General features: G+C 40.1%; 1 protein-coding gene across 1 annotated transcript in view; it reads right to left on the minus strand.

Moving 5' to 3' along the window:
- bin3 (bridging integrator 3) overlaps positions 1-26,579 on the minus strand; it is a 32,925-nt gene that overhangs the window by 3,485 nt on the left and 2,861 nt on the right. Inside the window, exons 2-8 of the mRNA XM_084947565.1 lie at positions 19,912-19,960; positions 15,979-16,019; positions 11,776-11,837; positions 10,060-10,196; positions 5,818-5,858; positions 1,246-1,387; positions 18-152 (exon numbers count right to left, since the gene is read on the minus strand). Coding sequence (XP_084803691.1) covers positions 18-152; positions 1,246-1,387; positions 5,818-5,858; positions 10,060-10,196; positions 11,776-11,837; positions 15,979-16,019; positions 19,912-19,960 — 607 coding nt within the window. The remainder of the gene's footprint in view (positions 1-17; positions 153-1,245; positions 1,388-5,817; positions 5,859-10,059; positions 10,197-11,775; positions 11,838-15,978; positions 16,020-19,911; positions 19,961-26,579) is intronic.

The raw sequence follows: 26,579 nt of genomic DNA on the forward strand, positions 1-26,579 counted from the left end.
TGATGGAGGTCACTAACCTGTGCCCGGATGAGAGCCTCGAAGCTGGGCTGGAAGTAGTCGATGCGGCTTTGGTAGAACTTGGGCATCTCGTCCAGGAGCTGCTTGTTCTTGGCCTCGAAGTCATCCTTGACCGGTCGGAGTTCCTCTTTTGCCTGTGATGTCGGAGAGAAAGAGCAAAACAAAAGAACTGGTCACTGAGGGTTCAGTTCTGACTTTGAGTTACATTCTTTCATTTCACTGCGATGCAATACACACTACACATTAAGGATTCGTTTGCTAAAATATGCTTAAGGAGCTACAGATTAATACCTACAAAGCGAAACAAGTTAGTCTGAAGTGAATTCACTTCTTGAGCCATCATTTGTCTTCTTCTCTTATTGTTCTGAAAGATATTTGCTTAATTCCCACGGAGAAGCAGTGCAAAAAAAAGGCTGTAATCACGACCAAAGTGAGGAGGAGTGGGTAATGTGGGCAGACTTGGCTGTGAGTGGACTCCAGCACCACTGATCTGTGTGTGAATGTATTAGTGGGTAGTCTACTGTAGGCATGGAGTTATGGAATGCACAATGAATAAGTGTGAGAGGGTGAGAATTTTTATTAAGGGGAAGGGGGAGTTGCTATATTCAAACTGAAACATATTGTCTTTCAGCTGCATTATGATATGCTCTCTTCACTTTAGTTTTATTTACACATGCCAGCTGTAACTGAAATGGCGTACAAGTGTTTTGTCAGGATCATTTCTTTAAGTGCACAGGGACTCAGAGGGCATGGATGTAGGGGCCTCTTCAAGGCTTTGTTCCCCTGACAGTGCTTTTCTCAATGTGTGTGGGTGGCTCACCATGTGAGGATGTGTTAGAAGCAATAGCATAGGCAACACTGCAGCACTATCTGTGAATGTGTGCTTCTGTAGTGGCCTCATGGTGTGTGCGTGTGTGTGTATATGTGTATGTGTGTGTCTACAATTCTCAATTACGTGCCTGTAGATGTGCAGCAGTGCCTTTTTGAAAAGGCACTACTTGAGAGCCTGGTAGCTTGCGTGGGTGAAGGAGCGCACATGTACAGTATGCATGTGCTCAACTATTTTTGTTCATATCCAGTCAGCATTTGTGTCTTTTTCCACCTATTGTGCTCTATTCACAATACGGACAGCATGTAAGAGCAAGTGAACTCTGCTCCTGTGCAGTTGGAGGGAGAGCTCGAGTGGATCGACACGTGCGCCGACGTGAGCTTTAAAACTGACGCTACCTGATGCAGTTTGACCATCACGGGCCCCGTTTTTTCTTTCTCTTCGTATTTCTCCACTTTGGCTTGCAACCGCTTGTAGTCCTGCAGCGTCTGTTCCCTACGTTTCACTGCCATGTTAAGGCTGGGGAAGACACTACTGTACCTGAAAAACACCAGCACACAGAAAACCAGGTTACTGAACACAACATGCATGCGCACCGTGTGAATGCATGCAACGAAAGAAAAAAAGATCCCAGACATACATATCAAACTTTCCTCTTTTTTTTTTTCCCTGAGAGAAAGTGAAGTTACTAAAAATACTGAAACAACTTTCCCGTCTCCATGTAATTTGTAGACATGCACTGTGCATTGCATCGTATCTTAATAAAAGTCATTATGATTTAATAAAATCCCGCTCCTCAACATCTTATTGTAGCAGTACTCTCAAACCCCAGAGGACAGCTCTGCATTAAGCTTCCTCTAATCTATTATCTAATTACTGTAGTTCAGAATGGCATGAAACAATTCATTTTGTGACAATTATCATATTCCAAATGAAAATATATTCTTGCAACAAGAATCCAAGTCTTCAGCACTAAAAATAGGAAAACATTCATCTGTAACTTAGCAACAGGAATCGGAGCTTCATCCTGGGACTTGTTGCACTGGTTTTGTGTCTGTTTTTAATAGGGAACGGGAAAACTGTATACAGAACATGTCTAACCTAATAATAAAACTATAGAAATTTTCAAGTTAACATGTCTGAAAGTTAGACTGTAACATTAACATTATTTCTTTAAACTCAGGTTAGATCTGGCTAATGATTTATAACAAATGGTATAGCTTTAACCAAAATATTGAACGCCTGAATAAGAAATGAAACATTTTTCAACTTTCTAAAATGTAAACACAAAGCACTGACTTTGTTTTTTAAAAACAGGCCACAAGATTAGTCACGCAGGTGCATACCAGATGTGAGTCAGCAATAAAAACAATCGTAATAAAGAATTAGATATAGCCTTTTCTGAATGACTCATTTAAAGCAATTCATCAAGTGTGTAGGCACACTACTACAATACTTTATTGTGTGCGCCTCGGCCCATAGTGTTATTAGCCACAAAATGTGTGGGCTTCATGATTTACGTTCCTCTCCATGCCAACCCTTGCCCTGTTCTGTGTGGCGGATGAGAGAACCCGAGAGTTTGTTATGAAATCCTGGATTACAACTGCGTTTGCCCGACGTGCACCTTACTACAGGCCAGCGGGGGGAGTGGCGCGAACTCCATGTCAGACAAGCAGAGATTGTTTCCGACAGGAAGTTAAGCAAGGAGTGGTCTTGTAGTGTTTCAGTGACATCAACGAGCTCAGCCCAACCCAGCAGCCCACACTCCACCGCTATTTATAAAATACCACTCTGGCCCAGTTTACGGCAGGGGTGGATGCCGATCCTCAAATCTACTATCTGCTCCAGTGTACGCATATTTGAAGTGCCAAGGGATTATGCAACTGCCCTCCAGGCATGACTGCTTTCCAACGCAGTCCTACGGGCTGATGACAACACAGCAGCAAACCAGCTTTCAGACAACACAAAGGCTGGATTCTAGTTCACCTGACAGCATGGTGCAATTTCCTCATGACACACCACGGTGGCCTGCTGTTTGCGCGCTAAAAGGGGACAACGCTGTCTGCAACTACTATGTTTGAGCACAAGGAGACTTCAGGGCCAATCCTATCCTTGTGCTGGAGGAGGAGAAAAAGAGCTAGACACAAAGCCAACTACTTGTTAACCCATTAGTGTCACTTCCACACTGAACGCTGAAGTTTCAGTGTTACATTCGGTTACTGTGACTCAACGGTACACTACTCTCCCCCACATGAGAACCCGAATGTGCTTATGTATACACTGTAATAACAGTTTTTGGTTTTTTTAAAGAAAAGAAATGTCCAGGCCCTGGATGTTTCCCTCGATGTCCTGGCCTTGGTTGGATAACTACCGGTCAGCCTGCAAGGTCTGTACCTGCGGTGAGCCTAGTCTGGGTGATTTCTTAAGATGGTTGAGGGCTGCAAAGGGGCCAAGGATACACCACTGTCCACGTGACAGGTCAGGGTGTGGTTTAAAAAAAAGGGCTGGATGGAAATAGCATCTGGAGCAGAGAGTGTGTTTATGAGCCGAGGCCAATCCACATACAGGCCAGCCTGACCCAGCAGCCAAGCCCAAGTCTGGTCTAGACACCCTCAGTCTAGCAGGCTGGCTGTCACTTTTGACTATGACCGTCACATAACTCACTACTGAAAAAAAAAAAAAAATCAGTTTAAAACACACCACTAAAAATATGGGAAAGGGAACTGTTTATGTGTAAATTACCACCTTTGTTCGTCATGGTCTCAGAAGAAAAATTGGGGTCACATCACGTGGCACCTTCATTTAAAATATGCTTGGTGTGAAAGTGAAATAATTACCACCTGTTGTATAAATGGTTTAAAAGCAGTAGACCATGGGAATGTCTGTGACGTAAATGCTAGCAACATCTCCTTAGTCTCCAAAAAAACAAAAAACAAAAAGCGTGCAAAGAAAGAGTGTGATCTGCTGTGACTTGCCTAGTGCTTTAAAGCCCACATAACTCACGCAGCCTCAGTGCGCGATACACCAGATAAGATGGTAAAAAAACAAACATCCTTTTTACAAAAAAACAATCCCCCCATCAAAAAATAAAAATAAAAATAAAAAGCCTGCATCAGCCCCAGAGCTAAGGTCAACAACTCCCATTGGCTCCAAACCCCACAACCTGCTCTGAGGGCAGCGTACTCCTCTGATTGAGAGGGATGAAGGTGGTTTGTCCAGTCCTGGCTCAACCCAGGGCAGAGGTCTCAAAACAGGCTTGACTTCTATTTCACCCAAAAGAGCAACGGAGCAAAAAGGGCTAGGTTACAAGGCCCAGATAACACACATGCCTCAATGCCCACGCACTCCCCTCCCCTCGCATAAACATAGTGATGTCATTCAGTGACCCCGCAGAGTGGATGAAACGCACGTCTGGGCCTGAGAGAGAGGAGACGCTGAACGCAGGATGGGGGCAGAGTAGAGGGGGGCTGCTTTTTCGTTTGTTTATTGTGCGTTTTACCACACTAAGCATTAAGGATGGATGCCAAAATTTGAAATAGCAATCACACATGGACACAATCATGTAGCTGACACACACACACGCACACACACACACACACACACACACACAATCCATTGAAAGTCTTCCATTAACATAACGTTCTCCTTTTCAACTCTTCTCTAATTGTCTTTACAATGACACAAGTTCACCAGAAGAGTATTTTGAGACAAGAAAAACAATTACAAATATTCATTAGTGAGAGGACTAATGGAATCTTAATGGAAGCTTTAAAGTATAGCAGCTTGTGCGTCTTGGTTTTCTATAGACAACACTTTGATAAACTAACAAGTAATAGCGCTGCGTTTTTAAGAAGGAAAAAGTAAACAGAAAGGTCAGTTTAGCTTGGCATTAAAATTTGTTTATGAACTCACTTCCTCTGTTCTGTTTTAGACTCATGTAAATGCCTAACTTTATGATCTTAAATACCATCTTTGCGAGACAGCGCCCCCTCTAAAATCGGAGCTGGTGTTTGTGTACGTGTGTATGTTTGTGTGAGAGCGTGCACTGTCCTGAGACATTTCTCCTCCTGAACCAATCCGCAGCTCTGGGCCCAGGAAGCTGGGCCCTTTGCCATATTCTGAGCCTGCCCACACGTCCGCCTGCCGCCCACCAGGAAGAGGAAATTAGAACCATTCCATCCTGTCATTGCTCCGCCACCAGAGCGCACGAGGAAGAGAGGGGTTGACACACGCGCACGCGCACACACACACGCGCTGACCTGACCGATCCATGTTTTGATGGAGTATTCTCTTCACATTAGTTACTTTACAAAACGAGTGTCTCACGAGGGGAGAAAGTTCAACACAAATTTATAGAAATCTATACAAGCAGTATGCACATGCTCTCTTTCAAAGTATTTAATCTCCTGGGAGGAGCCAGGAGGAGGAAGAAAACCTTAACAAGCGCTCCGGAAGACGGGTGGGATTGTCCAGCCACTCCCTTCAGTACCTCTGCTTTGCGCGTGTGTGCGCAAAGTGAGGCTTAAGGAATGGAATAGCATTCACTGCCTCCTCAAATGGGGGCGAGTATTAGGAACGAAGACCAAATAAACTTTCTTCCAGACACTACCAGCACAGCAGCCCTGTTAACTCCCAGTTCATTTTTATAATGCGTATTACTACACTGGAGGCCTTCCTGAGGTCCTGCACTGCAGCTATTCTTTCCACTCAGTTAGTGAGATATGCAGAGCAAGGTTAAATAGTAAAAACGACACGGGGCACTGGGTTTTTATCGCTCCACAGTCACATATAGAATTTAAGACACAACTGAGCTAAATCGCTTTTACCATACTTCACACGAAAAGTTCACGATCTGGCTCTCCTAAAAATGCAAATATTGCAGACTAAAACTATTTGACCGCAGCCTGTTGCAGATTCAGATTTAAAGCTGGACATTTAACACAGAAGCAGCACAAGAAACTGACACTTACTTTTTCAGAGGGTCGACAACAGTCTTCTGGATCTGGTTGACCTGTAAAAGTAAATAAAATAAAAAGCTGTTAACACAAGCACTGCTCACCTTTCTAACAAATGAAGAGACATTACAATTTGTTATTCACTGTCAAATTGAGTTACATCAGAAGTGAAGTCGGAACCAAATAGCTTCTACATCTCTTGCTCATTAGCTGCAATGTAACGTCGCAGCACAAACACCAACAATTGTGTATATTTCAAACAGAGCACATAAGAAAAAAGGGGAAGGGGAAGGGGGGGGGCTTGCAAAGAAACTTTCATGACGTTGACTCTTTTATTGTACACAAGCCCCGAGGAGAAACCCCTGAATATTCATTGAGCTTGCGATACAAAAGGATGGAACTGTCAGGGGACGGACATGAAAGCAAAGCCCAAATGATTTCCTGTGGAGGGTGGGCTGCCATACAAGATGAAAGTTCTTTACAAACAAACATTTTAACAATAACAGTTTATATTTTCCTGCATTCTCCTTCTGTTTGGCAGAACCGACAGGGGAAGGAAGGAGGGGAAGGGGGGGGTGTTAAATGGAAGTAAACGAACATCTCATCTCGAGGCCTCCAGCCTCAGAACCAAGTCTCGTCGAGAGAAGTTGGAGCACAATTAATAAAGTTTCTAGAGTCATTTACATTGCAGATTCAAAATGACTGCTGCTACTAGATCTGCAAGCGTAACACGGCTAAGTTAACCAGGCAATCGAGTCAAGTGGAGAGAACATGCTTGGAACAGAGAAGGAGAATTTAAAGCAGGGAGATGTGAAGTGACAGCTGCATGAGAACAGTGAGCAGCTCCACTAATCATATGCTCACTTGCTATTGGAAGGACAGTCAATCACACAACAACAAGGAAGCAAGATCGCAGCTGTGCTTTGTAAAAATGCCCTGACCATCTACGAGAACATACAGCAACACTCGCTGCTTCACACAGGCAGATTTCCAAGTACAAAATGGTTGATTGTGGTTTGAGGGAAAACACAGAACCAATAACAAATAAGTACATGGGAATTCACATTGTCTTTGTTTTACATATTCACACCATCTCCCCCTCCCCAGCTCGAGCGGTGCCGCTGCTTCTAAGGTGAGAGCATGCAGCGAGGAGGGAGAAGAACAGCGGCAGATTTGCTTAAGCATGCTGGTGCCCTCTACCCTCTGCCCCTTCCCACAGAGAGGGGGGGCAGAGCTATTCCTTGGAGGCCCCGCAGAGCCTGAGGCCGGCGCTCTAGCAGCAGTCTCCATCAGTGAGTCACGGAGCAGAGGCCATCCCGGCACACAGGCCTCCCAAAAATACACACAGATCGCAGAGGAAATCAATATCCCTCCAAACGGAGCATCCTCTACTGTGCTGCCGCCATCTACACTGGGGCTCAGCTTCGGCAGCAGTGTGCCGGCGGGGCTGTGCGCCCTCCTCAGCCCCAGAAATAAACACACAGACCTGGGCCACTGCTGCCTTCATTATCGCTGCACGTTTTATCTGCTGGCTCTCTCACTTGTGGGCCCTGCGGCAGAACATCTCGTCTCAACATGGAGAAGAGCAAAGGGTGGATGCTTTTGTGTCTGTTTTGCTGGAGCAATAAGGTTTTGCTGCTGTTGCCGTCAGAATCAACAGCCAGCTTAAAGGAAGAAGTTAAGAGTGGTGTTCTAGTGCTGTGCTGGATTTTTAAACACCTAGCAAAACCTAGAGGTGATGCACACAACAGACTGACCAGAAAGTACTCACAATCGCTATTTTGCCTCTAGCTCACTTGTAGCCACTCTACAAAGGAAGCCACACAGCCCAGCCCAAAGCTGGAAGTGAACATTGTGTTAAGGCAAGGATTTTATTTAGAAGGACTGAGAGCAGTGGAGAGACTATCAGGCGTGACCTAGCTGTCAAAAGCCACTCTGAATAAAAGTGTGTTTAAAAAAAATAACCAAACAAACACAACAAAGAAAAATCTATCCAGCTGGTGACTGTTGTCCTTTACAAGCGAAAAAATGTCTGGATCTAAGTGAGTGGATCAATCTTTTTCAAACAAGTGACAGTCACAGAGACAAATAGGAAGGCTACACAGACAGTGAACAATACTATACATTATAAAGACATTAACTACAAGTGACTTCTTTAAAAAAAATCTGATTAAAAGGAAGAATGGCTGTCTCTTATTCATTCACACTCAAGTGTGTGTCGTAGGTTTTTTTTCCCCTTCAGAATGGAAAAAAAAAAAACTGAGTGAAAATGGGAAAAAAATAAATAAATAATCAAATTTGATATTGAAAAAAAATCTAAAGAATGCAAAAGTACTTCATCCTGACAGCAGCCAAACTGGCAGGAGTGCTCTCCTGGGCACTCAACCAAGCCAAGTCCAGGAACATATGCACCCTGGGTCACAAACCCACACGCTCAGTCCAACCTACATTTTACTTTGTCTAGTCACTCAAAATGGCTCCTGTAAAATTTGATGAGCTGTGAGCAAAGCAAGTCTGAAAGACTTAAAAGCTGAAGAATCAAGGAAAGGAAAGGAAAATAAATGACAGCTGCAGAATATCTGCTTGGATGCCGTCTTATGCTTTTAGTATGTTTTATTCTCAAAACAATAATACTGAGTTTGCCTGAGTAGCACGGAAGTATATCCTAACAAGTAAAGCCAGGAGACAAGACCGGCGACACTTGTAATCTCATATACAAACACTGAACATTAGGATGACATTTATTTACCAGCTGAAGACAGTATGCTCATTTAAAGTGAGGACTTTTGTCAGTCGCCACTTTGATTTCTGGAACATGGACATTGCTTCACTTATATACACTGAGGAAGGTTACAGCTTGATTATCTATGGAAACCGAGTCCAGCCCCTGAGGTTTCCCAGAAAATATGAAATCAACTCTTCATTGCTCAATACGTATATTTCCAGGTGACAGATGGTCTGTTATGCCTGAAATACTTATACTACAGCTTTACCATGGAATAACAACATTACCCACCGTTTGCAAAGGAATTCATTTTCTCCCCCTTGTTGGATCATTGTTGTGGGAAAGGTTATGAAATCATTTTGGTTCACAGCAAAATATGAAAAGAAAGGGGAATATTTTTAAGGCAACAAATGTGAAAAGCCTAGAACACCTACTAGCGGGGCAATGAGTCAAGAAAACACAGATGGAAAAAAGTCAATCGGTATATGCCTTAGTGTGATCTCCTATGTTCTCTCCTGTATTTTTTTCCTCTTTTCAAACCCTCCACAGCGTAGTGCCTTGAGGATCCACACATGCAGTGCCACTATGATTCACATTATAACTACCTGTGGCGATGATTCTAATCAAAAAGTGAAGGGCGCCCAGCAAATAATATGAAGAGCCCTGACAGCCAGAGAGATCTTCACAGAGTACAGCTGTGGAGAGCGAGCAAGAATACGCTGTACCGCTTACAGTTCTGGAAAGACAGACATGCCGGTCTGTCTGCTGCTGGCCCTTAGGACAAAACATACAAGAATAATAAGAAAAAAAGAAATGGTTTCCCAAATAGCAAGCGCTGCAAATATCTAAGCAGAAGGAAAAATATGTAAAATATGATATGAAATGTACAGGAAGGACGGGACAAGTGTTGGGAGGATTTCAGGTTGGGTTTGCCAGAAGTACGGCTCTGAGAGGTTTACAGTGTTCAAGCTGATCATAGGTACTCCACCCCGAGGGAGGAATAAAGTTCCTGTAATCCATCAAGAACATATTGGGTGACCTACCAATGCAAAAAAAAAATGTTTTTACCTGAAGCCAAATGTATTAGGAAATAATGCAAGAAATACAACAGACCTCAGCACATAAGCTGTGAGTTACTCTTGTGAATTTTGTGGCAAGGCATGTTTTCCTCTTCAGAGAAGGCCCATCCATTGTATGAGTTATTTTAGACACCAGTGAGTCACAAATGCATCAATTTTCACAGCTGATAACCAGTAGCTTGAGCTTATAGAGGATCATACCACAGATGCTTTTCAAAAACAACAGAAGGAAAGACATACGGATAGTTTTTAGTCCACAGGCAGCACAATATTGACAAATATGAAAACATGCATTTTCAAAAAAACAAAAAAACAAACCCTTGTCTAGTTTCCTACTTTGCTTGTTAGAAACAAAAAAAATTTCAAACGATTTGAAGAAAATCACCGTGTCAAAAAGCCAAAACAGAAAAAGAGCAACATGATAAAGATGCCAAGTGTGGGAAAGAGTCTTACCTTTTCTTGGTTGAAGGCATCCATCCTTCTCATGGCTGTATCTAAAGCAGTCATAGAGTCCAGGAAGGCCTGATCCTGCTCACACAGCGGGTTACTCAAGAGGTCTGCGGAAATCTTCACTGCTGCCTTAGACATGGCTGTCAGCCATGCAAATATGCATGCAACACACAAAGCAGAAAATACTATTAAAACACAGTTAACTTCGTGAAAACAGAAAGTCACAAAATACCGATTTTGTAAATGGTTACTGAAGATGTCTGCATCTACACATTTTAATCGAATTCCATGTAAGACTCTTACATTGTTCTGAAATTGTGGACGCAATTTTTGTGGATTAAACCGAAGCTTTAAGCGTTTCATCACTTTATATGAAGTAGGGTATTCAAAAGTGAGCCTGTCGGGAAGTGCACAACTCGAATGGCACGGTGCTGCCCCCATTGTAAAAATCTGAGGGGGTGGTGGGGCTGCCTGCCGCGTTGAATATTCACCAGTGCAACAAGAATTTTTTGCCATTTTTCTACACTGACAGCATCAATTACCGTTAATCTGCACTCATGCCACTTTGTTTAGACACAGAGCATGTATCAGTATATGGCTTCACTGTCAAAACAAATGAGCTGCACTGAGGAGACACAAGCTGACGACAGGAGCTGCACTGAATATGGGCTTTACAGAGATTTGGAACAGTCATTGGTCATTTCACACTCCCCTGGGACCAATTTTCAACCAATCAATTATCACGGTGTAGCGTTTCTGCATCTCTCTCAGTTTGCACAAGTAATACATTGCTTGATCTGACAAACATTTTAATTACAGGGTCGTGAAAATCAAAAGGTGACCTGAGGGCTCGCCATTAGCAGTGAGGGAAAAGGTGAAATTCATGTCTTTTACAATTTCCTGAGGCAAGACAAGTTAACATATTTTATTTGCCTTCTGTTATTTAGCCTAATTTGGTATGTGTACAGGAGCAACCCTTAAAAAGATATTACTGGCCCTCACCAGATGACTGTCAGCACGTTCGCTAGAGTGCTGCATATAAACACATTTGGCTTGATACAGAGAGAAGTGTATTAAATGCAGTGCTGACATGCAGAGTAGGTCCAGTTCTTTGTTTGGTAGCAGTTAGTGGAGATGGGACCTGTGCAACAGATGGAATCCATTAACGATAATGAGGCCCTGACAGCTATGACACTTTGATGATGCAGACATTCATATTGCAGAGCACAAAGGAGAGGAAATGAAGAAGTCTCTCACTGCTCCATCCGTCCCCGCTCTTCCACCCCCACAAGTGACTACTTACCACAGGCCATGTCTACTACCACTTCCCAAATACAAAAACACAAAACCAGCAAATCGGCAAATAAATCTTTAGTAAACAAGAGTTTTGTGGCAGACAAATACATGGATAAATGATGGCAGAGATGGTAAACCAGGATCCCCAACTGAATATAAATCACATGGTCAAAAAACAAAAAACACACCTGCTATGACAGCTACAAAAGCCTAAAAAAGGAAATGATTAAGGTAGAGACTCACACACAATTGTTTCATGTCATATCATTTGGAGATCGAATACAGCACAGAAAAAGAAAAACACAGGCACCCAAACATCTTTCTGGCCCTGAAAAACATGCCAAGTAACGTCAAGTATGTTGGTGAACAAGTGCTGATCAATGGCTCACCAGGCGGCAACGCCAAGTAAGTGACAGAACATACCTAAATCTGCCTCTGTGCTTTTCTTCATGTCTTTGTGAAGCTTTTTCGTCTGATCCTCCAGCCTGTGGGACAAGCAGAAGACTGATTATCAGAGCGCTTCTTCTCTCGTAGTACAGTAAAGAATCAGTTATCCTAACTTGGATTAATTAATAACCTATACTGAAGTCAAGATTTACTTTATGAGCTGTAGGCATGCATTGATACATCAGTCAAATGTTGGTATCTGCTAATGTGAGCCTGGTTTTACTGATATCTTCAGGTTTATCAATTGATATATGCTGTTTAAATGCTAAAAAATTGAAATCAAGGCCTGAACTTTTAAAAATTTTCCACTGTTACAAAAGTAGGAATGCATACTTTCAAATCGATTCATCCCTAAATCCCTCTGAACCGTTCATTTGGACAAAAACATTGACAAGGATAAAGAAAACACAAACCTCGAAAAAAGACATAAAACAATATGGATTAAGAAGGAATTACACATTCGACTGATTCCACATAAAATCTGTTAGCTAATTAACAATAGTGTGAATCCTTCAGTCAACTACATTTCCGCTCAAAAGCATTAACGTCTTCAATCATTCCACTGCACATATTCCATTGATGTGTGTTAAAAATGGCAATTACCAGACTATGGAGGCTGAAAACACATGCCATTCATTATATCAATTAAGGCAAACAAGGGGTTTAGAATCTCCCCTGAGACTACCTTCATAACACTACTCCTATTTGATGAAAAATGTGGTGCAGTCAGGTTTCGCTTCCACCCTTGTTTTTCAAGAACAATATTAAATAGGAAGTCAGTAACGGTAATCCCATTTTTGTGCATGTCCACAAGATATAAAGACACTAGCAAAACAAGTAGAGCGCTTTCAGAGCTGCAAACCAAAACTGGAAGTCAAGCGGCTCCAATTAAATGTTTTAGATTTTTTTTCGGTTTAGCAGCTGGGAAACAAAGAACGATTGAGGATACTCACAGGTACACTAACCAAATCTAAACTGTTAAACTGAAGGGTTTGAAAATGACTGCTGATTAAAAAGCAGCATTTACAGGACCGTAAAGAAAAGTTCAAGTCTCCCAAAATGCAACATACAGAAGGATACGTGGCATAAGCCAATGCACGTGCCCTTTGACAACTTTGGTTTTAGATTTTCATCTGCAAATGGATTTTCTTTTATTCTTTTATTTGTTTATCCAAGAAAGGACAAATAGTAAAATAATTTTTTTATATATATATTTTTTTAAAAACAGAACATGTTCTCTTTAAGCTTTTGTTTCTTTTGACGTTAAAGGATTTTATACTAAATCACCACAGACCAGATGGAGGTTGTTCCTAAAATGTCATTTGCAGTAAATGATGTAACTTCATCCCATACTGTTCACACCACGGGAAAGAAAAAAACATTCTGTCAGAACAATCTCCACAGTAACTTCTTGTGTCCCTCTCACCAATTAGATAGAACTAGGTCTCACAAGCTATATTAGGCTTTCTCTAAATTAATGAAAATGCACGCTTATGTTTCAAATATCCAGAAACAGGCATTTCAAATTGTAGTAAATTTATCATCAACGCTTCAGGCAAGATTTGGAGAGTATCTAATAATCAAGAGAGATTCTTCCTGTGTTCGTCTCACTACATTAAGTCAATTTTTAGCACATATTTGGACGAGGAGAGTCAGTGTGACAAGTTCAGGTAATCACAGTTTTCCTCTGTTGTTGAGAACATTTTTGCAACAATTAAACTCTGACGTGACATAAAATCTTCATATGATAACATTTTGTTGTTAGAGCCGCAACTTGATAACTGATTCTGACATTGTCATAAACATTTTGAAATTGCAATATGTTGTCAATCTTAGCATTTCTGTCTGAGATTAAATAAAGTAGAGATATTTGACAACTCAAACTAAATGTTTAGACTGCAATACTAGACTAAGTAATACCAAGCAAAAACATAATATCAGGAAAATTAAAAAAAAACATAATTACTGCATAATCCTGCCAGTCATGCATATTAGTTTGGAAGATAGTGGGTGAAAGTATCTTACTATGTAAACAAACCAGTGCGCTCTGAGCCCAGTACACTCAGAATATATTCTTGTGATGGTTATTTGTGCATGTGAAAGTCATGTTCCAGACACTACCACCTACTTAAAAATACTGCTGCATTTTCCCTTCTCTGTCAGAACTGATGGTGAGAGAGAGCCATCCTGGATGAGTGCCATGGAGTGGAGTCTCTTCCCAAAAGGTGCTAATAGAGTAACCTACTGGAACAGCTGCTGCTCCTTGTACCTATGCCCCAAACCTTCTACCCATGCAGCCACAGCCGTCATGCCACACAGGGTGGTGAAAACTAAAGGCATTCAAGACTTTGAAAGAAAATTGCTGAATATATCACTTATACATTGCAACATGACCATGAACTCCGATTTGCTTTTCGGCTCATTGCTTTTCACACAAGACAAAGGTGAGAAACTGCAATTCCATGTAAATCACTCTAAAACCAAGAATTGTACCAGACTAAATCAAATTTTAATACCTCTAGACATGACTAATTTAAGTTTGTCACTGAAATAGTTTAACTTTTTTCACATAGACTTGCACAGCCGTATATTAGGACATTTGGATTTCCTATACTGCTATTACAAAATATTGATCTTAAAAAGTGATCAAATAACATCGACAAAGAAAAAGTAAAACACTGTGATCCAAATTGGTTAAGTTGTGGAATTTCACTTACTGTTCGACAATAGTGTTTAAATTTTGTCTGAACCCACAAGTCAATACCTACTTAATACTTAACACATATGAAGTGCAAATATGCTTCATATGTAGCGGAAGGAATAAGATGATCTTGTGTTAAATGTTTTATCAGCTAGCACTTTAAAGCCACTTTTACACTACATGCAGATAACAAAGCAATGATATTTCAGGCTCAGAGGAAATTATTAGGTATGTTTCCAGCAGGATGTACACAGGATATGAGGGCAAGATATGACCATCATCAATTTGGAGCAACAGGTTATAGAGGAAAAGTGTGCACATACAGAGAGACTATATACATCTGCATGCAACCTTTCAGATCTCATTTGGGGGAGTTTTGCCTGTCCTTCTAGTCAAGGCTAGTTCTATGAGATTGAAATCTGTTTTACACTGCTGGTACTACAGATAATAGAAAATAGAGCTCTCTATCATAGAGATTATTCAAACACTAAAATTAAAATGATGTTGAAATTGGTCTATACTTCAATATGGGAGAGTGTTAAAGTACAGATTATTTTTGTACTAGAAGAATTTAAATGTCTTCAGTCAGATGGACAAACTGCAAACACAGGTATCAGTTACTACTAAGTATACTGCATTTAGACCACAGGAGCACCATGAAGTGTTGATATGGATCTCTAGGGTGGAGAACCTAAATGTCTCTACATGCCTGCTGCTCTGACTCATCTATAAGGTCTATTGGCACCACACCTTCCTGATAAAGGGCCCTCCTACTCAACAAAACCTGAGAGGAAAATGATGCTCCCACTCATTTTGCTGGGCCCTCAGGGAGTTTTTGTAACCTCAGCCTCCCAGTAAGACTGGGCCTGATGTACTGAGCTTACAAGTTTTGAATTTTAAATGATGTGATCCCTACTTGCCTTTGTTTCACAGAGAAACTGAAATAAAGACCATTAACAGAATTTCTACATCCATAATGACATTAAATTGTAAAAATTTGATATTTCAGCTGTGGCCAAGTTTGAAATGTCTTAATATTTCACGTCAAGAAAAAACAGTGTCCAAAACTACCAAAAGCTGGAAAAGAAAAAAAGAAAAACTACATATGCAAAAAGGAATACTTAAAATGTAAATATGCAGTCAAAATAACTGTTAGTTATTTCAGATTTCTTATTTACTTTATAATCCTGACTAGTAATTGTACATTAAGTCATTTCATGAGAATAAAATAAATAATACAAAAACATTACAGATTTTTTTGTTGGCAGAAGGACTAATGACAGACATTAAGATATTGAATATATACAAAGCACCAAGCTAAAACAAACAATACATGATCATGAAAACACTTGGTAACACATGCATAATTTTGTAAAATATAAAATGTTTATTTTAATACCAATGTAACTCTGAATAACACAGAGAAACTTTAGTCACTGTCTACCTCATTAGTCTTATAAAGCATAATGGAAACTTACTTTTGGAGTTTGTCATATTCTCGCTCAAAGTCTCTTTCAACCTAAAATAAAGAATGCATTGCAAGTATATTAGCATTTTGGCATAGTACAAATAATGACTCCAAAAATTGTAACGGACAATAAATATATGTGCGAAATATAATTATTTCCAGCAACAATGATTACTTCAGAAGGCATTTGTTTTCCTACTTAAGACATATTCACTGTCTTTACCTGTAGGATTATGCAACAGGATTGACGGACAGTGGTTTGAGCAGCTGAAATGCAGGTAAAATTACTAGGTTATGTTTAATAAATGATTTTATATTTAACTAAACCTCTTGCGTGGACTCCTTCCTTCCTTGTCCAGGATCTTTAGACCTACTGGTAAGATTAAAGTTCATTTAGCAGACCACAAGCTAATTTGGTGATTAACACCGACTCAAACTTTAATCTCACCAATGGGTCTACAGATCCTGGATGAGCCCCCATTTGTCACAAACTGGCTCAAAGTATGATGATAAAGGGCCCTTGTTAATCAACTTAGTTTGCAGTTTGCTAAATGGTCATCTAAATTGAATTGCTTTTTGAGTACAGCCGAAAGTTGTTATGGTATTTTAGACTGTGACTAACATCTTAGGAAGTTCAGATCATTAGTATTGCAGTTCTAAATAACATTAGTTTGGATTGGTTACATTAATTTAGAGCTTTTGCGGTTGGAAGAGAACAGCACTAGTATTTTGCTCGGCTGTTAAGTCCATGAATTTAGGGTTTCAGATATCCTTTTTGGCGAATATAGCCAAATGAGTCTCTCAGTTGAGTAGGTTTAAGTGGTTTATTTGTAGAATTAAACTTGAATAGTGTTGTAAAATATGTAACTTGGTAACATTTTGGTGTGCTGCTGTGGTTGATGCTCATACTTTAATTACAGCTTTGGTTGTTTGATGCTAGAAGTTTTTCAGAGGAGTGTTGTTTGGGAATGTTTGGGAATTATATTAGTAGCAATTTCCAGTGATAAAAAACAGTTTGGCCATGCATTACTGTATGTGCTAACCATGAACACTTATGTGTCACCACTCCTTAATTTGTACTTGCCGTAGAAAAACTGCATCTAGTAAACTGATAGGTGTCTGCTTGTTTGGTGAGCCAGGTTGAGTGGTAGCCATTTTAATAATAAATACGTAAGGAACCTCCCGCACGCATGAAAGCCATGGCTGCTGTTGGTTGGTCGCCTAATACATGTTATCTGTGTATTGCAGAATATAAAAGCTGGCTCAGATGACCTGCATAGTCTCTCTCTTCCACTTCACATGGCATCAACTTATTGGTGATCTTTGTGTCTTGGTTAGGTTATGTTTAAAAAATACATTTATATTTAAGTAAACTTCTTGCGTGGACTCCTTCCTTGTCACCTACTTTGAGCCAGTTTGTGACAAATGGGGGCTCGTCCAGGATCTGTAGACCCATTGGTGAGATTAAAGTTTGAGTCGGTGTTAATCACCAAATTAGCTTGTGGTCTGCTAAATGATGATCAGACTTTAATTACAGCTTTGGTTGTTTGTTGCTAGAAGTTTTTCAGAGGAATGCTGTTTGGGAGTGTCCAATTATATTAATAGCAATTTCTGGTGATAAAAAACAGTTTTTCCTTGCATTACTGTAGGTGCTAACCAAGAACACTTATGTGTCACTACTCCTTAATTTGTACCTGGCGTAAAATATTTAACTTGTTAGTTTTGTCTGGTAGCTTTGACTCCATTAACTATTTTGAATTGCTGTGAGCTTTGCAGTAGCTTGGTTATCTCTTTGTTGTCATCTTGGACATTTTGGTTAGTGTGGATGTTTCTGTTTGGAGTAACATTTTGGTGTGCTACTGTGGTTGACGCTCATACTTTAATTCCAGCTTTGGTTGTTTGTTTGGCTGGAATTTTTCAGAGCACTGTTGTGTGGGGGTGTGCATGTGTAACTGCAGGCTATGTGGTGTTGGGCACTTGTGTTGAGATCTGGTGTTCATTTAGTTTTTTTACTCGTTCTTCTGAGATTAACTGATTTTCCCATTGAACTGATCTACAAGACTAGATTTGCTATTCTGAGGCAGATACTTATTGCACTCTTCTGTATACCAGTTATATTACTAGCAATTTCTGGTGATAAAAACCAGTTTGGCCATGCATTACTGTACGTGCTAACCATGCACTCGTATTTACCACCACTCCTTAATGTGTTCCTTGGGTAGGAAAACTGGATCTGATAAAGTGATGGGTGTCAGGTTGTTCTAGTTGTGTGGTAGCCATTGTAATAAATAAGTCAGGACCCTTCCACACTCACTCAAGGGAACGTAAACTATAGAATAAGCTTAATAATCCATACAACAGTGACACCGCTTGTACTGAATGTATACAATGTTTTTCACTTTTTAAGGTCTTTTTTAAACATAGATATTGCGGTGTACTATAATGCATCATGTACCGCAGAATTATATCATGATTAGGGCTGCCACGATTAGTCGACTAGTCACGATTACGTCGACTATCAAAATCGTCAACGACTAATTTAATAGTCGACGCATCGTTTGAAGCCTTGTAAGATCACAAAAGACGCAGGAATAAGTAGTAGGATTTAAGAGTGTAATAACGGACTGAAACAGAAGATGGCAGCACTGCATGTACAAGGATGCCAGCTGCCGTTAAACCCCGAAGAAGAAGAAGAAGTAGCTCTGTCCCAGAATTCATAGCGCAGCCCAGCTCAGTTTCCAACAATGGCGGCAGCTAGTTAGTTTTAATGTTACTCTTATTATTCTTTCTGGGTCACAAAATAAACGTTTAACATATTTTCAGGCGAGAATGTAGCTGTGTAAACCTCAAATATCTGCTCAGTTTATTAAGACACCACATATTTTCAAAAGCGCTCCGACGTTTTCAGAGACGTCTGTTACCCACTAGCTCGATAGCTAGCCGGGGCAAGGCTCACTAGAGTCGTGAGAACACTGGACTCCCGGCTTCAAACCCACCTCCGTCTTTTGCTACTCAGGTTAAACATATATAAGTCACTTAGATAACTTAAATATTTTATTGTTTGGCTTTTTTTAGTATTTTATTTGTTCCTGAGTAAATCGGTTTGGCTGAGATCAAAGTTATAGTTTTTACACAGCTGAATAAACGTCAGGCAGACAGCTGATTATCAGAAGTGTGAGATGCTCCAGAATTTACTCCGGTGTCCCGTTATATGTTAGATATCAAGGAGCAGACGGCTGAGTTTATTAAACTTCACCTAAACAATTTGCAAATTTCATTAAAATTTAACAAACTATCATCTTGTCTTTATTTTTAGTTAGCACATACCTTAAACACTTAAAGCTGTAAGCTAATGATAGTTATATAAGAGCAGATGCTGCTGGTGCAATAAACTGTAGTTTTACGTCCAATGGATGATGATCTGATTAGTCGACTAATCGCAAAATTAATCGGTGACTAGTCGACTATCAAAATAATCGTTTGTGGCAGCCCTAATCATGATACAATTGCCTTTGTAGGTATTGTGATAAAACTGAACTGTTTGTTAATCTGTGACTCCCACAGTAAAACTTTGCTTTAATCTCAGAGTTAATCTGAGTTTGGACCTACTCACAGCTGTCACCATCTCTCCCACTCCATGGTTTTTGCCTAGGATGGCACAGGAAGCTGGAATCCCTGTCTCACAGTCTAAATGCCAGGCCACAAACCTATTATGGTGGAAGTGGTTTTCTCCAGCAAGAAGAACACCCTCTCACTGTCACTTCAAGGTAACCACCTCAGCCCCCTTGAAAGACTTAGACAAATTGACATCTAATAAATCTTTGTGGACGACAGTATTTAGACTACTATTCGTGTGGTCTGTGCCATTCGTGAAGCTGCAGCTTTTAAACTGCTGTTTTACCTGAATGTCTGGATAGAGTAAAAGTTTGTTCTTGTGACTTACAGTTTTAGAGACAATCTGTTTTTTTGGTTGTCCAATCTTGAACGGGATCCTGAAATGAACACGAAAAAACAAGCAATGAGTGCTGACAGATACAAGCAACAGGAAATGATTACCAAAAAGGTGAGATTAATGAATGCTTAAATTGTCAACAGTTGCATGATGACCGACTAAAGGACAGCTCAGGTCTACCGGTGTATTAGTGCCTCTTTTAGATCACTGACACAGACAATCTGAGGCTGTCAACCCCTGTTCCTCTCACACATGCTGTCAGTGACATGTACATTAACTTTGTGTCATCACTGATCACATCTGGCTGCCACTGCAAGCAGATATCACTTAACAGAAGTGGTTGTCCCCTCATCTGTGTGATTTTACATGACCCCAACTGGCAATCAAATGCAGATGTTATAACATCAGAAAAATAGCAACCCTTCCCCCCCCCTCCCCCAGCCACCTTCATATACCAGGACTCAAAAAGACAAAGCCATGACAACAATCAACACCAAAACATGTTACGAGGCTCACTGTATCTGCAATAGTTTCACATAATTTTCAGGATGAAGTACAACTTTTCTTCACTCGGGAAGCACAGAGATTCTACTTTCAGTAAAAAGAAAAAGAAACTTGTTTCGTCTTAGTTAAAACACAATCTTTTATCCCCATTTCAAAACCCTTGCCTATGCCTTAATAAGTTGCTGCAGCGCATCAGAGTGCCTTGGATATCCATGAGACAGAAAACACTGCCTTATCATTGTGATTTGCTCTATGTTGTACGTTGTCATTGATGTTGCACTAATGGTCTGAAATCTAAGCTACATGATGGACAGTTGCTACTGACAGCCAGGGTGAGGCAGCAGCTGTGTCAAAAGAAAGGTGTGTAGACTAATGAGATGGAAAAGTGAGGGTGTGATGTAGGACCTTATTGTGCAACCAGGGAAAGCTACAGATGTGTCGGGAAGATCCTTTTGACTACAGCTCAATCACAAAACTCAACATGGTCAAAAAAAACCCCAGTATGATTAAGCCTGGGGGAAAAATACATTAAAAAAAACAAGTTTCACTGGTGGCTTAGGAATTACATTGATTTTGACTTTCTGGTACTTGATATTATAACAAGGACTTTGACCTGGTGACAACCTTTTTTTGGTAAATAATAATAAAAAAAAGAATAAAAACCAGTTACAAATCCCTGAAAACGTTTTGCTGCTTTCGCTCGGGGATTAGTTTCACCCACTATGTCACTACTTGGGTGAGCCAACATGGAAAAAAACCCACAGAAATTACTCAGCTTCATCTGACTCACCTTTCTCCGATGAGGTGATAGGTACACTGTAATGTCAAACTACGTGCATTACATACCCACGTACCTGTCTTTGAAACTGTTTGGGATTGTTTACCCAAAGCACAACAGCTGGAGATTTAAACATGGAGAGTTTTAGATTGGTGTTCTCCCAAAGTTAAAACAAGAAGAAACAGCCTCCACACTGCCACACTACCTCTTGTAAGATCAGTTAAGATTTAAGACAAAACAACCATAAAAGAAGCACTTCAGCCCAGTCAGACTGTATAAGAAGAAATCAGCAGAAAGTTTATGACTTAAACCACACATTAAGCATTGACTACATATCCCATCTATTAATATAGCTGAACATACATTTTGTGATGATGGTTCTATTTGTTAATGCAATCTTTTGTTCTGCACATGCATTTACAACCAGTGGTCTGCAACACTTTTACTTTGAAGTCTATGTGTAGAATTAAGCTACAGTTTAGGCACAACTTACAATTAAAAAAAAGTAAGTCACTACAGAAATGAAAGATACTAATCAGTTTTAACAATTAAGCCCAACTACTGGTATAAAATGAAGAGGAAAAAGTAATAGAAATAATAAGAAATTAATTAATTAAACAGAGAGAGTTGCCATTTTTAATTATGTTTATACATTTTTTGTACGGTGCATGAAATGACTGACTGATCTTACAAGATCAATATAGTTGTCCTTAAACCAAAAGTTCAGGGAACTGATTGGAAACTTTTTGCCGAGATTGCCCAACATTTGGAAGCAGGTTTTGAGTTTGTTCTTATTTAATGGGTGTGTCAAGATATAAATCATGACATCCACAGCAAAAAGACAACAGAAGGGTATTATGCAAGAGTGGTTTACAAAGGAAAAGAGGTACGTATATTTAAATGTTTGCTTTAAATGCTCTTGGGTTTTTCAGTTTCTCTGCAGTTTGGATCCAAATGTGCTTACATCAAGAGGATCTGTTAAACTGTCACTATATTAGTGTGAATTTTCCCTTTAATGTATCAAATGACACACTTGCTTTGGGGGAAAAAAACTGAAGGAAGCTTGTAACATTATAGATTCAGAATATGTGCACTTCAGCAAAGAGCCAAAAAAAGTGGTCACTCTCTTCAGCTGCTCATGAGAACTGGCAAACACACCGGGTGAAGTGTGCTTTGGGGAGGGCAACTGCAAGCAGAGGGAGAGAATGAGAAAGAGGGAGGATGGTAGTCACTGTGAGAATCATTTCTACTGTTTCTTCACACAGCAATATTTCTGTAGGGGCTGTCACATTTAGAAACATTGGTAAGCCCAGTCCTGTGAACTCAGAACTAGAATCTGACATGGCAGAGGACTGGTCAGACGACTGCTAAAAACAAAGAAAAAATGTGCATTACACCAACTCAAATCCACAGTTTTCTGAAACCAAATTTAAGCCAAGTGATGACACGCATGAGTAGACACATAAATAAGGATTTTTCAAACAACTATGAAGACACGTGATTAAGGTCACAAATAACAGTGCCAAAACTTCCCAAAAATACATACGAACTAAAATCTAAAAGGTCCATAGTTTCTATGAGTCTTCCAGATGTACATCTTCATCTTGTAACTGTGTACTCTCACAAAGCAGCAGTACTAAAAATATGCAAATCGGCCGGTAATAGCTACTGTTGCTGTCTTTCCTATTTAATCCAACGTTTTAATCGATCACCATTAGACCTAAGAGTAGATTACCATGTATGATTGGCTTCTCAGAACCCAACCTGTTGGCTAGGTTGAATCCCTACAATAACTCTCTCTCTCTCACTTAGCCAGAGACCCAGCATAGCAAGAAGTCATTTTTAAAGAAGTATCAAAGCAATAAAAAATGAAAAATCCCACTACTGGTAAGAACATAAAATTGGATGCAGAGATTTGTCAGCTCGGTCTTTAGCCTCAGTCTGAAGTGACAGCTTTTATAACTATGCAAAACATATAGACATATAACTATGTAATGACATGGATTTAACCAAATAACTGGGGAGAACTGCAGTGGATCATGATTCTGCCCGTTCCTTGACCAAGATGCATTTAAACTGGCTCTTTACACATGCAGCCATTATCAAAAAGTTGGTCATCTCACATTTAATGAGCTATCTAATCTTTGCCGTAATAGAATACACGTCACTGCTATCAACAAAGCACGTAGGCAAGAACAAAGACATAACAGTCTTCTTGATTCTGGACACATAATGCACCAACTGGAGTAACCATTGGCTTTTCAATAAAACTGCAAATGTGTACACCATTAGAAAGATAGTGCATCATTTGACCTCAGATATTCCGTGGAGCACAGAAGGCTAGTTGAAGATGCTGGGAAGTGGAATTGTTCTGATGATGACCCTGAAGTCAAACCGCTCACGTCATAGAACCAAGTGTGCAGGCCCTGCTGGAATGCATCAGTCAGCAGAGCCCATGAAGGACTCTTTTCACTGGGTGAGCACCCCACTCTTGACCTTGCGGTTGGCGGTGCGTACTGGTAGATGTGTCGTTTGCCAGCTATTGACCAAATGACTGAACTGAATGACGCTATCATGGTTACTACTTACAGTCTTGCCTGAATGACACTAAGAACCTGAAATATATTACAAGTGAGTTAATATACATATGCGTCATAAGTGCACTGAAAAGTTATCTTCTTTGCATTTTCTCTAGAATTACAGTCATGAATTGTGAGAGACAAAACATGAATTATGCAAATTTCATTTTAAATGTGTAAAATGCCACATGCAACTAGGGGCTGCTATGACCAACCCCTGTTATTTGTTAAAAAAAAAAAACAAAACAACATAAAAAACTGTATAGTCATAATTTAGTCATAAGTTCAACTAAATGTAAAATATGCTAAACAAGAGAGAATGCAACAGTTGTGAACATAAATATGTTTCAAATATGACAATCAAAAAACCAATCAAATGTGTGTTTTAGTGGAGTGCTGGTAAATGTATGTCATTCAGACAAGGATCTCACAATAAATGTTAAAACGAAGGGAAAGTCCTGCTTCTTCCTTATGTCACATCTGTTGTCAGTGTTTATCACTCTGGTTAGAGGATGAAGGGAAACTATCCTTCTAGCCACAAAGTATTGCTCACAGTATTGCACAGACTGGATTATCAAGCCTTTATATTAACGTTCTTAATTACTAATGTCTGTTTGGATTATAATGTAGCTTATAAACAGTAGTCTTTCCCTGACAGTCTCTGGAGTGACTTTGACACAAAGAACTCAGGGCAAATACTGTACAAAAATCCAGTGTATGGGATGTTTATGCTTGCTCCTGAGTGCCTTGCTTCAGTAGTAATCTTCCACTTCCAGTGTCAAAAGAGAGCAACACTAGCTAAGCATACTGGGTAGCCACTAGCTTCAGCTTGGACAATAGCTGGTGAGTGTTTACAGACAAGCAGGTGTCATCAATGCAAACTACAATGCTACACTGGCAACCTACTTTTGGCCAAAGCAATTGCAAGGAGGTTCAGTAAGGCTACGTCCACGCCTCATTTCTGTCTGTTGTTTATTTACTTTCTGGCTCTTTGAAACGTCGCAGCAAAATGTCGAGGAAAAGCAGAGAGTTTTTTAAATGGACTAACAATGAGGTGGAGTTGTTGCTGCCAGTACCACAAAAGTACAAAGTTGCAAAAGCAAGTGAGAGTTAAAGAATTTGAAGAAAAGCTATCTGGAGCATGTAGAAACTGATATTAATCTTTAATAGGGCTGTCAAAATTGAGCGCAAACCAAACAACTCCTGTGTAATTGGTCACATGACTGCATCACATGACTAAAATGTGTCAGCATTTTCAAAAAGGCTCCGGGTTCGCTGTACACACTGCGATGCGAAAACGGCGTTTTCAAATGTATCCGCTTTGGAGAGCGTTTTCAAAACGCTGCGTTTTCCTTGAACGAAAAAGCCCTCTCAGTGTAGACGGAAGGCCAAAACGGAGAGAGAAAAAGATGCGTTTTCAAATAAAAACGTATTAGTGTGGACATGGGCTGAAGCACCATATAACTCTTTGCAACTGATTTCCCCTGCCAGCAACTATTCACCAACCAACTGGGAAAAACACATTTGTCCCTAGCAACTTGTGGTTGGCAGGGTGTCAATGACCACTCTCTAGGCCTGCTGATTTTACAGTGACTCCCAGCAACCTCCAACAACCAATCATCGACTGGCTGGGGAATACACATTTTTCTCATGCGACCGGTGGTTCCCAACTAGTGTCTAGCCTTGTGTAACTAGGGCCTTGGCACTTTCTAAGTGGATGGAGAAAATGGTTTTAAAAGGGAGCACCGGAGTGTTAAGTGTGACCGTGTGGTAGGTTCAAAAAGGGTTTATATGCTTTGCGGATTAGAATTTTGGTTTGAATTTTGGAGATCAAGCTCAAATGTCTTAGTCAAAAAACTCCAGTTTTAACCATCTATAAGTGCTGTCATCTTTCTTTAAAAAAATCATGAGATAATGGTTGAGTGTTAGGGGAAAAACCCACAACATTAAAATAATGCAAAATTTCTCTTTTTTTTTGGCCAACAAACTGTTTACTGTTATACCTTCACAATGATCAACTGCTTGCATCTAAGGCTTTAAGGGAGTTTAATTTAGCCACTCCACCCAATACAAGTAAATAACCTGTGGAAAATAAAACAGCTTCTGACCATGTGTGTCTACAGTTCCTGGCAAAACCCTTAACCAACAAAAAAGCTTATATAAGCAGAATGCTAGTGATTTATTTCCATCCCTGTAAGAAAATAACTAAAAGATACGAGTATTTCTGGAATATACATAATTGACACTACACTCACAACAAGAAACTAAACTTTGGTGGGGGATTTCTGTAAACAAATTCAAACAATGGTTTTAGCCAATTAACTACACTCACTGTTTAGGAGCACCCTCTTGGTAGACAGCCAACAATAAGTGAACGGGCTCTCCATAGATGGGCTCTGATTACAGTCATTGTAAAGGGCAATGCAACAGCCTTTCAACAGTTCTTCTGAACATTCATCCAGTCGACTTTTACACACCGCATGCAGATTTCATAACTGTATAATCAGTAGGGATATTACCAGAACCAGTACTCTTGGTACCATTCAATATCTAAAGGTTTTGTTTTTCTTTGGTAGCATATGTATCACATGGGTAATTCTTTCTGAAGTAAAGGGGGAGCATGCATTTCCAACTGTTCTAATCTGTCTATATATGCTGAAGAAGAAGAAGGAAGAAGTCCTAAACTACAGGAAAACCTACAAATGGAGTGGGGTGGTGGGGGCAGGGTGATAATCAATTTACAAACCACAATATAAAAAAAGCACTGGTAGCTGCCAATGCTAACCCCTTAGCCTCCT

This window comes from Perissodus microlepis, chromosome 12 (genome assembly GCF_051167445.1).
Source record: "Perissodus microlepis isolate ML-2025 ecotype Zambia chromosome 12, ASM5116744v1, whole genome shotgun sequence".
Taxonomy (NCBI): Eukaryota; Metazoa; Chordata; class Actinopteri; order Cichliformes; family Cichlidae; genus Perissodus; species Perissodus microlepis.